This window comes from Theobroma cacao, chromosome 6 (assembly GCF_053813885.1).
Source record: "Theobroma cacao isolate CCN51 chromosome 6, ASM5381388v1, whole genome shotgun sequence".
In the NCBI taxonomy this organism is placed as follows: Eukaryota; Viridiplantae; Streptophyta; class Magnoliopsida; order Malvales; family Malvaceae; genus Theobroma; species Theobroma cacao.
The window spans coordinates 3,041,731-3,056,668 of NC_142644.1; the positions used below are offsets into that span (position 1 = coordinate 3,041,731).

The window sequence follows — 14,938 nt, forward strand, 5'->3', positions numbered from 1 at the left end:
ATTCAAGATTATGATCTCACCATATTTCATTCCATTAAAATTATCACTAAATCTTGTCCTGATTTGATCATAAATAAAAAATGACAAAATACTCAAAAAAAATTTAAACTATTTAAGAAAATTCAAATAAGTTTTTATTTTTTTATTACTTTCAATCAAGTTTTTGTATTTTTATTTTGAATTAAATAAACCTTTTATGATTAATAAGTCACTAATTATCCTTTATCAAAATATTTCTTATCATTTTATATCCACATGACATTAACATAACATTGATGTGGAGGATGAAAAATATCCCATAATCATATTATTGTGTCAAATTAACATGTCACATCATCATCATATGTTAACATACTATATCATCATTAATTATGATATATTAGCATGTCAAAATAATAAATAACATTTTAACTAAATCAATTATTAAACATATGGACTTATTTGATTCAAATAAAAGTACAAGAGCTTATTTGGTTCAAAATTTGAATTTTCCTAAATAGTTTATGGATTCTTTTAGATATTATGTTATAAAAAATCCTAAATCATAACAAATAGATAAAAATTATTTCAAATATTTCTAATTGAGTAATTTAGTTTCAATTAAAAAATTGTAACTATGATTAACGCATGTCAAGATTATATCCTACCATCATCTTGATGTGGTTGCTTGATCTTAAAGCCTTCTCCCTAAACACTAAATCATAAATCTTATACCTTAAATCCAAATTAATCTTTTAACTTTAAAAAAATGTAAATACAAAGAAAAAAAAGGTCAACATCACTCTATTATTGGCCCAAATTATGTGCTTGATATTTATGGCATATTAGTTATGCAATTACTTTTATATATATTTCCTTAAAATCAATGAAAGCAACCCTATCATCAATTTCTCTTGATTTTTCCAATTATTTCATGTCCTTATCCATAGCTATTATTTAACAATTAAATGAAAAGATTGAAAGGTACCAACTTATTTAGGCATTAAAGGCACTGTTACCATCTATAGTTGGCGAACAACCAAGAGCAACATTTTTGAGGAAATATTAAATTATGGAAGGAACTATCAATGACTTTCTAGGAATGAATAGCTGGCCAACAGCCAAAACAAATCCAAAGCTAAAAAGTTGTGGGTTCTTCTTAGAATCTTGAATTCCTTGATTGGTCCAAGTTGTTTTATTATTGACTCTTGTGATGTTTCTTTACTTGTTTTTGCTTTCTTCAATAGTCACAAAATTACTTGGGAAATCCAACCAAAGATCCTCTTGTTTTTTTAAATGCCTTATCACCAATGCATTCCTCCATCTCTCATATAATAATTGTTGAATTTTTTATATAATATTTTTAAAAAATTATAAAATTATTTAAATAAATTTTTATTTTTATTAAGTTTAATCAAGTTTCGTTATTTTTATTTTAAGTCAAATAAATTTTATTTTAAAAAAATAATTATTCCTTTATGATAAAGAACATAATTATAACCATCAAGGAGGAAATCCAACCTCCAAACCATAAAAAAAGCTACAAAAGAACAAAAACTTATATGCAACATCAAAACCACCCTTACCATCTTACAAAGATAATATGATTAATAGTTAATTAATTATCATTAATTAAAATATCATTTGTTATTTTATAATCATATGACATCGATTTTGAAGGAGAAATATATCTCGTGACCATATCATCATATCATATTAGCATGTAACGTTAATACCATAGAATAACAAGTGATATTTTCACTAATAAGAGTTAGTCAACCCATTAATCATAAGGATTTATTTAGTTCAAAGTAAAAGTATAGAAACTTCATTGAATTCAATAACAAAATAAAAATTTATTTATTTATTTTTTTAAATAGTTCAAAATTTTTTTCAAGTATTATGTAAAATTTTTTAAAGCAAATATACAACCTAAAATCAAATAAAATTTCTTTTATAACCACTTCAATATTAGTTTATTCTTTGGATCACCAAATATCTGTAACTAAAGTTTAAGAGCTATGCTATATGGTATTTGCACGTTGGAGTTCATTATTTATGTAATTTCAATAACTTAGCTCTAAAATTAAAAACACAAAAATCTCTACCTATCTAAACTAGAGCCAACAAGTACAAAATATGAGGAACTCTGTCCAAATTTTATTTAGTTGAAAAGTTAATATTTTCTAGTTCTAGATCGAGTGATTATATAATTTTGTCAATTAATTTTTTTCATAGTATCTAAAAGTTTCTTTGTAGTGCCAGGCAATCTGAAAGGCCTACCCACAAAAAATGATTTGGGGCATATGTGACTTTGGCCCACAATTATTTGGTTATACGTAAATTACAAGGTTTTCACATTTTGGGCTCCATATGGATTGGGCTGGGATCCATTGATCAAAGCCTTGGTTTTGAGTGTCCACCTTCTTCGAGTCTTGGTTCCCATTAATCAAAACATGTATGATGATTATGTTATTATGTTAAATAAATATATTATATTATTATTCATTATAACATATCAATATGTTATATTATTAGCATTACGTGACATTAAATAATAAGTATTATTTTAATTAAGGATCATTAATATTGAAAATCTATTTGACTCAAAATAAAAGTATAAGAGCTTAATTGAATTTAATAAAAGAATAAAAATTTATTTAAAATTTTTTAAATAAATTTAAAGGTTTTTTTTATATTATGTTATTTATCATGAGTAATCCTCGTGTTAATCATACTAGCGTTGAAAGCTAGTACTAACAACCAAGAAATGCTAAAATGGACCCAAAAAATGTAGGGATGATCATGACATTGAGCTGATCTTTTAGTCAATGGATTGAGCAATTACAAAGTTGTATACAGTTGCTAATAATGTCATTTGTGTTGTTATTCCATTCCATAAGCTCTTGCAATGGGTCCATATGGTATGCATAATGCATAAACTTTTGGTAATTAAATGCTATTTTATAACTTGAGATATAAAATATAATTACCCTTTAGTTAATTTTCATGGAAAATTCTAATCCGTTATTGATCATAGTATTGTAATGACCAAATTTAGAAGTTGATACGAGTCTTACTACATACCGAACATTAAGTTAAAAAATACTACCAAAAAAACAATAGACCATAAATTGATATGGCTTGAATCCTAAAACTGTAGGAGTATAAGGAATATGAGAATGTGCTTCCACCAGATTAGAAGATTCCCTTCAACCATAAAATATCTCTAAAGCTGCTGGTATCTGATTTTTGTTGTAAAAATGACATCTACAACTTGTATATATTGAATAACAAGGTAGGTATGCCACTAATATAACTAACTTATTGCTCCAAAATTATCCTAAATTCAAGTGACTATAAAACTTTTAATTATTTTGAAATCAATTAAAAAAATGCAAAATTGCCTTAACAAACTTCAATTTGTTTCAATTTTGTCACTATTTTTTTTTTAAATTGCATTCAATATGATCATCACCTTAACAAATTCTGTTCAAATAAATAATGAAATGATGGCATATTGGTAAATATTTAAGTTGTCAAGTCATTTTGTTTTTTTATTTTTTAAGTTTTTTTCATTTTAAAAAAACAAAGAAACAAAAATGAAAAGACAAATATCGGTTTGGTGACTATTATGTCATTACTTTGTCATTTATTTAATATACTTCAAAATGTATAATGATTCCATCGAACCAATCAAGATTTAATGACCAAAATGAAATAAAAAAATTTACTATTTAAATTTGAATAAATTATCATGACAAAATTTAATTCGATATATTTAATAAACCTATTAATTGTATCCTGTTATATATTTTTTAAATTAATATGTATTTACTTATTTATATAATTATTAATATTTTATATTTACATAATATGATTAAGATTTGAATACACGGACGGTTAAATTTAATTATGATTTTTTATATATATTGTATTATTTTAGCAAGTTGCAGGGTTAAACTTGACAAGTTCAATAAATTATGGTACGTGAGGTGGCATTATCCAGTTGGCAGATTGGAAGTGAAAGCAGTAAGGTAGCATTGGCCTGTCCAAGTTAGGTTAAAATACGCCAACTGGCAAACGTTGGTGGGACCAGCACTGAGAGGCGAGTCTCAACTGTCATTTGCGGTCCACACCGTTTTTGCATAGCCCTGTTCACTCCCGCTCCTGTCCTCCATACTTCAGGATAAATAAATTTTTATATTCTTATTTTTTAGTGATATTATTATTAAATAATATATAAGATCTTTAATTTGAATTAAATATAAATTTTATATGTTCATTATATGATTACTAATGTATAAAAATGATTATAGACTTAAATCACAGTAATGTGTTCTAGATGATTATGGTTGAATGCATTTGATGGTTATTTATTTTTATAAATAGGAGATGTGTACTTCGTCTTTTCTTTGTTTTATTCAAGAGTTTGTAAATTTTTTTTCTTATTTTAGTCCCTTTAAATGTAAGGTTTTTTTTACAAATATGTAATTAGAACTCATAAGATTAGATTAAGAAGAAGTTTTCATAATTTCAAGAATGGAGCACCAAGGCATCAAGGAGACATGGAGCTTATAAGATTGCAACATATATAAAGATACTTGTAAGTTTGATTAACTGTTATTAATCAAAATGTCACTTGTCATTTTATAACATATGATATATAGACATGTCATGTGGACAATGACATAGCATGCTAATGTGATATTATAATATGGTAATGTAGCATTTTTACCTTTCACTTTAACCTCACTAAGTGAAAAAAATAACAAATGATACTTTGAGATTAATCATAAAAGTTTGTTTGACTTAAAATAAAAATATAAGAATTTAATTTAATGTAATAAAAAAATAAAACCTTATTTGAATTTTTTTAAATAGTTTAATTTTTTTTAAATATTATGTCTCAATATACTATTATTTTCCAGCAAAATGCTTATATTTTAAGGGAAATTCAGATTTCATAAGTAATTCTTTAAAACTTGGAAAGTAAATTTAAATTATGAATGCCCTTATCACCTTCATCATCCCTTTAAATCATTACACTTATACATCTATACACCTAAAGTTGTCCTTAAGTGAGGACAACTTCTAATTGATTGGCAACACCAATTGTCACATGACATTTTTTTTTTGTTTTTTGTTTTATATATTCAAGAGAAAAAGAAAAAGAAAAGAATGTAAAAAAAAGAAGGAAAAGATAGGGTAGAGTGAAAATGATTATATATTTGATTATGTAATAATATTATTGACAATAATAATTTAAAAAATAAATATAAACAATAATATGATTAATGAAAATAAAAATAAATATATTCAATTTTATGAATGTCTTTAATGAATGTTAAAATTTTATCAATGTCCCTAATGAATTTATTCAATTTTAAAAAATTATAAGATGTTATCAATGTCCCTAATGTTAAATATTATGATTATTTTTTTGTCATATAGATTAGATGATTAATTATATGGTAGTCTTTGCATTTGTATTCACTTCTTCTAATTAAAATTTATGACTTTATCTTTTCTATGGATATAATTAAAATATTGAATAGATCGAAGAGAATTGTTCAAAGAGGTGTTTATGAGTTTGATTGAATTTATCGAGTTTTTCATCATTCGTCTTGTCATATAATTATTATTTTATTATTAATTAAAATTTTTAAAATATATATTATTTATTAATAAAATAATTACACGCATGATAAATTCGTTTTTAAAAATTTATACTCGAACTTGAACCAAATGATGTTGAGCCTACTATCTTGATCGGATAACTCTAAACACCTTTAATTAATGAATTGATTTAGATTTGATTAGTGAGGAATAAACTCGGATTTGTGAATTAGGTCCCTGATTAAATCAAGAAATAGAGGCCGCGAAAAATGTTAAAACGATTATATATGATAATAATCTCCAAAACTATTGGAGGGCAAGAAGATAGAGATTGAGTGGATATGGAAATATTTTATATAAATAAATAAATAAATATAATATTAATTATTATTGAAATAGTATAAAATTATAAAAAAAAGGACGGGGCGGGAAATTAATATTATCCGATAGGACTTAGGAGGCTTGCACGCCGTTCAACGCACTCTACGTCACGAGTCCCCATTTCAGCGGTTCCAAAAAACCTTGCCCCACCATAGGATGAGCTATTCTCCTCTGTTGTTCAGTGCATTGGACATGGTGCCTGTCACCCATTTCAGCCAATCAAAGGACTCCAACCTGGCAACATTTACTCCTAAATAGGAAAATCATTGCTCAATTTCTAGTATTAGATTTTAGGACAAGATACGTTATATCTTATCCACGCCTTGCCTTTTGAGATAGCCTTCGATACAAACCGACACTTCTATTTAAAACTTTTAACTGGCAAAATGGATGAATTTATCCATTTTTATTAATTTGAAATATCATCAAATATGTTTAAATTTTTAAAAAGAATTTAATTTTAATTTCTTTTACTATTCTTTCTCAATTTAAAGTAAATCTGATTATTCATCTTTGGGTGATTCAAATTTATCATATAAATTTAATATATTAATAATTATATGAATAAACACGAATATAACATAATATCAAAAATCTAATACATATAATTGTGTAAACTAATTGTACTTAGATCAAATACATAATCGTGTAATACAATACAACATGACTAATATGTTAATTAAACATATTAAGTTAAATATTATATGACATAATACTATTAAAAATACGATTAAGACGTTTAACATCATTAAGACATTTAACATTATTAAATTAAAATATATACTATTAAAATAATTTATTACTTAAATTTAAAATTAATAATTATAAAAATAATTATAATAAAAAATAAATATAATAAAATGATATAAGAAATTGATTATCATAATAAAATAATCTTTTACTCTTATAATTAAATGAATTGATAAATGTATTTTATATGGATTAAATACGATAATATAATTAACATGATTTTGACACATTTAAAATGTAAAATAAGATAAAATTAAATCTAAATTCATTTAATTTCGTATATTTTTTGTGTCATAGTACAAAAATAGTCTTTAAGGTCTTTTAAACACATGAAGTACAAGTAAGCATGTTTGGTTGCATAATTATCCACAAGCTACGTGGCGCATCGAATCTTTTCCCGATAATTGCTCTCAACATCACCAATATGTAACTTAAGTAAAGTAAAGATTATTCCGACATTGATGCGTCTAAGGTACGCGCTAAAGTTATCAGTTGATTCCCTTCTCTCATACATCTCCACACCCCACTCTCCCTCCCATCCTTCCTCATCGCTTACCGTTCATCTTCGATTACTATAAATATCAATTAATCGACAGCCAGAAACGGAGCTATGAAATCTATAATAATAGAATCGTTTGCAGAGGATTGTTCTCCTCTTCTAATATAAAAAATATTGCATATTTCGTTTCACACTATAAATTCACCTGAAACCCTCACACGGAAGAGCTCCACTCCTCCAACTCACTTCTCTCTTTATAGATAAACTCTCTCTTGTGCGCGGTGGCCGGAGGACTGTAGCTGTTGGCGGCGATGGGGGAGGCAGTATTGTCGGAGATGGCGACTGAGATCGTGGTGCCGGTATGCGCAGTGATTGGAATAGCTTTCTCGTTGGTGCAGTGGGTGCTGGTGTCGCGCGTGAAGCTCACCTCCGAGCGGCATGCATCGGGTGGCTCGGGGAGCAATAGCAAGAACGGTTACAGTGATTACTTGATTGAGGAAGAGGAAGGGATCAATGACCATAGCGTTGTCACCAAGTGCGCAGATATTCAAACCGCTATCTCTGAAGGTGAGATCCTTGGTTTTTGGTGTTAGATCTGGTGTTTTAATTTTGGGATTTTGTAGTAATGATTTCACGGACTTGAGTCGCTAGAAATGATCACGTAATGACGAAGTATCATTATAATCACAAGTTTTGAATGTAACAAATGATTTAGCTAGAGGTAAAGGAAAGAGAGTAACTTTAACGCCCAACTTCATCCTTGTTGTCAAAATATTAAATCTTTAATTTTGTTATAAATTTTATTTATTTTTCCATCATTGCAAGGAGATACTCAAGCGGTTTGAATTTTAAAATTTTAATTTGGAAGTTTTAGCTTTTTATTAAATATTAGGGATTTATCTCTAATTACACAATGAGCTTGTGAACATAGAAAAGAAAAAAAATAATGACTCTCCATGTACTAAAAGATATTATCTCTTTTGCACTTGTTATTTGGTTCAATGGGTGGTTAAATGCATGTATTTTTAGTTTAAATAGTGGGTTTGAATTACTTTTGCAAATATTATATTCTATATATATATATATATATATATATAATCCTTCCTTTTTCTTCTTTATTCAATGTACTTTTTTATTTTTGCATCAGAAATATCTTTTAAGGGACAGTTTAGGGTTTTGTCAGCTTTTAATGGTACAAATGAATTCTGGGTTCTTCTATTAGATCTGCGTTTCATCATTCAGATTTAAGTATAATTTAAATTAAATATTTAATTGGATCAAAGATTAGGATTAGATTAGTTTGGTATGGAGTCAATAACTGGGACAGGCTTTATCTTTGGTTGTGCTATCATCACTGGCAGTTATGGCATCTTGTCTTATCTAAGTAAAGGCTATTTGGCTTATGGATGTTATTATCATTAGCACCCCTTGCACGTGGCCCATTTCCTGTAGCTTTTATTTTTTAAATATTAATTGAGAATAAAATATCAACATAGAATAATGCTGGTCCCTTTTTTGATAATTGAGTGCCTTTTTTGATAATTGATACTTATTCCTTGCTCCAACTTCTGTGAATCAAAAAAAGATACCAAGTGATATTCCCATTATTTATTTAGTTGTCTTTTAATGGAGATATTTTATATTTTTATTGTATAGGGCTTCGTTTTATCTTTGGAAATAGTAGTTCTGTCCTGTGAACTTAAGATGCAGCTCTTATTTAATAATTATTGGGAAGGGTTAAATTTTTTTTGTCAGTATTCTATTTGAAAATTTCTGACTATTTCAGCATCAGTAGTTAAATAATATAATAGCAGAAATAAAAATTATTATTATTTTTTATTTTTGTAAAACAACTAATTACGTCAGTAAATATATGTTATTAAGGATAATAAAATAAAATGATATAAGACTACCATATTTTGTAATTAATATTTCTGAAAATAAAATAAAAATAAGATTATTATACTACAATAATAATAATAATAATAATAATAATAATTTAAGAGTAATATATTAATTAATAATAATTGTCATACATTGATTTAAGAATAATCTATTAATTTTAATAACAAAGAATGAAAATTTTGAAAGATGCTGAACCTGATGCATTTAAATTAATAATAATTATCATAAATTGATTTAAGAATAATCTATTAATTTTAGTAATAAAAGTATGAAAATTTTGAAAGATTGAATCTCATACATTTAAGTATGTATATATATGATAATGCTTTCATTGCATTTCTGTATTCAAAAGGTTTTGAATTGTTTGAACTATCTGAAAGGCACAGTAATTAGCTTTCTAGTAATATATTGAAAATTGTTCTAGGCCAAGTTTTATAGCTATTTTTATTCCAAAGTTCTTTTGTTTGTGTTGGTATGTCTTTTTTCTGCTTTTGGACTGATTGTAAGATTTAGTTTCTAATTTCCCCTGGTCTTATAATGGCTTTTACATATGCTTTAATAGCATCTCTTGTCCTAAACTAAAGGTTTTTGTTGCTATCCTGATGTATCAATGATGTTAAATCTGGTGTGTTATTATGGTGGCACCTTTTCAGTTTTCGATGTGAATGAACTTGAGATATCTTTATTGTTCCTTAAGATTACGCACATTATGCTTTTTGAATTTGTAGTCAATGACACTTCATTTGATATGTTGAAATTATTGACAGTCCCTTGTCTATGATCTATTTTTATCTATTTCAAATAATCTGTTGATATATGGGTGCAACAGGTGCAACATCCTTTCTTTTTACTGAATATCAGTATGTTGGCATCTTCATGATTGCTTTTGCTATCCTGATTTTCCTCTTCCTGGGCTCTGTTGAGGGCTTCAGCACAAAGAGCCAGCCTTGCACCTATGATAAGGAGAAGGCATGCAAACCAGCTCTTGCCACTGCTATCTTCAGTACTGTGTCCTTCTTGCTCGGTGCAGTCACTTCTGTTCTTTCTGGGTTCCTTGGGATGAAAATTGCTACCTATGCCAATGCAAGAACAACCTTAGAAGCAAGAAAGGGTGTTGGAAAGGCTTTCATTATTGCATTTAGATCTGGTGCCGTCATGGGTTTTCTTCTGGCAGCAAATGGTTTGTTGGTGCTTTACATTGCCATCAATCTATTCAAGCTGTACTATGGTGATGACTGGGAAGGCCTTTTTGAGGCTATAACTGGTTATGGCCTTGGAGGATCCTCTATGGCACTCTTTGGAAGAGTTGGTGGCGGTATCTATACAAAGGCTGCTGATGTTGGTGCTGATCTTGTAGGAAAGGTTGAAAGGAACATCCCTGAAGATGACCCAAGAAACCCAGCTGTAAGCCAAATTTTTCGTTTGGAATATAGTTATTCTATGTTAATTGTAGGCTTGTCAATAATCTTTTCAGAAAATAATTATTTTCTCATGCAGAACCGATAAATGATTTAAATTTCATTTTATCAATCAGGTCATTGCTGATAATGTTGGTGATAATGTTGGCGATATTGCTGGTATGGGTTCTGATCTATTTGGGTCATATGCTGAATCTTCCTGTGCTGCTCTTGTTGTTGCTTCTATATCCTCCTTTGGAGTTAACCATGAGTTCACTGCCATGTTGTTTCCTCTGCTCATTAGTTCTGTGGGTATTCTTGTCTGTTTGATCACAACCCTATTTGCTACTGATTTCTTTGAAATCAAGGTTGTCAAGGAAATTGAACCAGCTTTGAAGAAGCAGCTTATTATCTCCACTGTTCTTATGACTGTGGGAATTGCAATTGTTACTTTGATTGGTGTGCCATCTTCCTTCACCATTTACAATTTTGGGACTCAGAAAGATGTCAAGAACTGGTAAGATTACATAATTCTTATATATAGCAAGCATGTTATAAAAGTAGCCCATTCATAGAAGTCCTAATTAGATGCATGCTATAACACAGCTATGCTTCTACTTTTATGAGATAGGAACGATTAAGACCTTTTACTCTCTAAATTCTGATACCTTAATATCTTGGTTGAGTTGCCACTTAGTTGGGCATTGGCTAATTAGTTTTTAAGATCAGCATAGCTTGACAAAATTTAGTAGATATAATTGTATCCTATTAACATGAATATTGTTATAAAGTTCATAAGATCTGAAGCAGAAGGTGGCATGCAGCATGTCTTGTCTATCATCTTCTATCTCGTGTTGTTGCTTTCCTTATCCTCAGTAGTCAGGATACCTGCAACCACTAAACTGATTTTGATTTGCAGGCAGCTATTTTTGTGTGTGAGTGTTGGTCTCTGGGCTGGACTTATTATTGGTTTTGTTACCGAGTACTACACAAGCAATGCTTACAGGTATGTGAAACAGTGGTTTGACTGATTATCTATGGCAGTGTCAATTCAAATTTTCTATCTTGATTAATCATTTCCTGTTTTTGCAGCCCAGTGCAGGATGTTGCTGATTCCTGCAGGACAGGAGCAGCCACCAATGTTATATTTGGCCTTGCTTTAGGATACAAATCTGTTATTATCCCAATTTTTGCCATTGCAATCAGCATTTTTGTTAGTTTTAGCTTTGCTGCCATGTATGGGATTGCAGTTGCTGCGCTTGGAATGTTGAGCACCATTGCAACTGGGTTGGCCATTGATGCTTATGGTCCCATCAGTGACAATGCTGGAGGCATTGCTGAGATGGCTGGCATGAGCCATCGCATTCGTGAGAGAACTGATGCTCTTGATGCTGCTGGAAACACCACTGCAGCCATTGGAAAGGTACTGCATTCAATTTTTTTCCTTGAAATTGTTCCTAGGAGAGTGATTTTAACTTCAAACAGTAGTTGCTGAAATCATAGTATAGCATAAATAATGCATAGTTGAAGCCACAACTAACTGGTCATGCATATTTGATGTACAATTCTTATATGATTCCAGGGATTTGCCATTGGGTCAGCAGCATTGGTGTCATTGGCTCTATTTGGTGCATTTGTAAGCCGTGCAGCTATCTCTACTGTTGATGTCCTGACCCCAAAGGTTTTCATTGGTTTAATAGTTGGTGCCATGCTTCCATACTGGTTCTCTGCCATGACCATGAAGAGTGTGGGAAGTGCAGCTTTGAAGATGGTTGAGGAGGTTCGCAGGCAGTTCAACACCATTCCTGGTCTCATGGAGGGTCATGCCAGGCCTGATTATTCTACCTGTGTCAAAATCTCCACTGATGCCTCCATCAAGGAGATGATCCCTCCTGGTGCCCTTGTTATGCTTACTCCCCTGATTGTTGGAACTTTCTTTGGTGTTGAGACTCTTTCTGGTGTCCTTGCTGGTGCTCTTGTTTCTGGTGTTCAGGTAAAGTTGGAATAGGAGATTTGTTTTGGCAAATCTTTCTTCTTTTTTGGATTATTTGTGAATGGTAATCATGCAAACTGTAACAATTCATTTAAAATATTTGCAAACTACTCATGACAGCTTGATGGATCTTGGTTGGAAATTGGGTGAATTAAAAATCATCTATTATGGTTGCTCACTGGATTTTGTTTTTTGACAGATTGCAATTTCTGCTTCCAACACTGGTGGTGCATGGGACAATGCCAAGAAGTACATTGAGGTAAATACTTAGTGAGAAATTGAGGATGGCTTCTGTACTTTCATTGTGCCCTTTATATCGAGTAATTCCATATGATTTCATTTTCAGGCTGGCGCCTCAGAGCATGCAAGGGACCTTGGTCCAAAAGGATCTGATCCTCACAAGGCAGCTGTGATTGGTGACACTGTTGGAGATCCACTCAAGGATACCTCTGGCCCTTCACTCAACATCCTTATCAAGCTTATGGCAGTCGAGTCACTTGTGTTTGCTCCCTTTTTCGCCACGCACGGTGGCCTACTCTTCAAGATCTTTTAGAGGGGGAATGGCAAGGAAACACACCAGGCAGAGGGCAAGGGCTGGTTACCGCAGCTTAGCTTTTCCCTCTCTGTAAGAGTGTTTTCCCATTCACCTATTATTTTAGTTCCTGTATCACTGCACGCATCCAGTTTTGGGGGGGTTTTTTTTTTCGAAGTCAGTTTGCATAGTTGTAGTCAGTACTATTTTTGAGGGCTGATAATGATGATTAACCAAAGATGGATTAGGACGATGGCAGAAAACATGGTCATTGTTATCGGAGAAGAGTCAAGGTGGCATGGCATGTCTTTATTTTCCTCGGTCTTTGCTTTAGAACAGCTTAATTTTGAAATTTTGTAATCTCAAGTCTCTTTCACCATTTAACCAAAAGAGCATTCTGGAGTCTGGACTATAAGATACTGGGACGATTTGTTGTTGCATTCAGGTTTTCAGAAAATTGGAAGATGTTCTAAACTGGGTGTTACACCAAGGGGGTGGCCTTAATTCTTTAATTATTATAGGTATAAAACTTTATATATATAGTATTATTATGTTTATATTTACCTTTTAATCACTTCTCATTTAAAATCTTGAATTCCCATTCCCCTCTAATGAACAAGAACGATGTTATGGCAGACCCATCAGACCTCTTATCGACTTCTTCCTCAAAATACAAAACTACTGTATATAAAATTAATCTATTGAAAATGTATCAAATATTACTTTTAATATATTCAAATATTACTATTTTTTAATTCAATTCAAATCACTTGGTTTGAATTCTGGATATATCACATGATTTTGTTAGGTTTTGTTTGCATTAATGATGCGAAAGTTTAAAGAAAATCATGTAATATATCCAATGCATTTGATTTAATTATAAAATTAAATTTAAATTATGCTAGGTGTTGTCCAACACAATGATAAACTTTTCAATCTTACCAAAAACGGAACAATTGCATTTGAAGTAATTATAAAATTAAATAAAAATTATGTTCAAATAGGGAACAATTATAAAGTTGAAAGCAAATTTTCACTCGTACCCTTTGGTTCCTCTCTAATAAACCAAAATTCTTAATTTTTGTTAAAAAAATAATATATAAAAATTATATGGCAATCAAAATTTCTATTATTGTTACGATTAATGATTAAAAAGAATGAAGATGCTACCTTCCTTCCTTCAGTGCACTTGCACTTGACCAAATTGTAATGCCTTGTGCCTTTGATTAACGTTAATAGACAATATTCAAACAACACTACAAAGTGTTTGAGCATATTGATTTTGAATATTGTAATAAAAATCGATAAATTCAAATAAAATGAAAATTTTAATAAATATAATTTCCTCCTACGTATCATTGACAAAATTTCTTTTAAACTTTCTTGTCTCAACTTCATTTAATAAACAGCAAGTTGAAAAACTTGAAAAAATGTTATGCCTTATATAACTTAAGATTATGAAAATGTGATGCCTCAACCTACCAAATTGATAGTTAACATCAAATATTTGCTGTGCACACTTTTATTATGATGGAAAATTAGATACCTTGCCTTAATAAGTAATAGCAATGTGTATCAAATTGTAAAGTAATATCACATTGTAGAAGCAACAATTATTGATTTTAGACTTACTTCTACCAACAACGATATTCAAATTTCCATTAATTTTGTTGATTTTTTGTTAAGGCATAATATTTAAGAAAATTTCTAAATTATTTAAAAAAATTCAAATAAGCTCTTATATTTTTATTACGTTCAATCAAGTTCTTACATTTTTATTTTGAACCAAATAAATCTTTATGCTTTTGTTTTAAATTAAATAAACTATTACGACTAATGGTTGATTTAGTTAAAATATCACTTGTCATGTTATGTTACATGAT

General features: G+C 29.7%; 1 protein-coding gene across 1 annotated transcript; it reads left to right on the forward strand.

The window, feature by feature from the left end:
* Nucleotides 1–7,417: 7,417 nt before the first annotated feature.
* On the forward strand, nt 7,418–13,545 carry LOC18595335 (pyrophosphate-energized vacuolar membrane proton pump-like). The gene is made up of 8 exons (XM_007023235.3): nt 7,418–7,795; nt 9,963–10,537; nt 10,668–11,047; nt 11,450–11,536; nt 11,623–11,953; nt 12,113–12,523; nt 12,723–12,782; nt 12,870–13,545. Exons 1-8 carry the CDS (start codon nt 7,540–7,542, stop codon nt 13,074–13,076), a joined length of 2,307 nt encoding a protein of 768 aa, XP_007023297.2. The 5' UTR covers nt 7,418–7,539; the 3' UTR covers nt 13,077–13,545.
* The last annotated feature ends 1,393 nt before the right edge of the window (nt 13,546–14,938 follow it).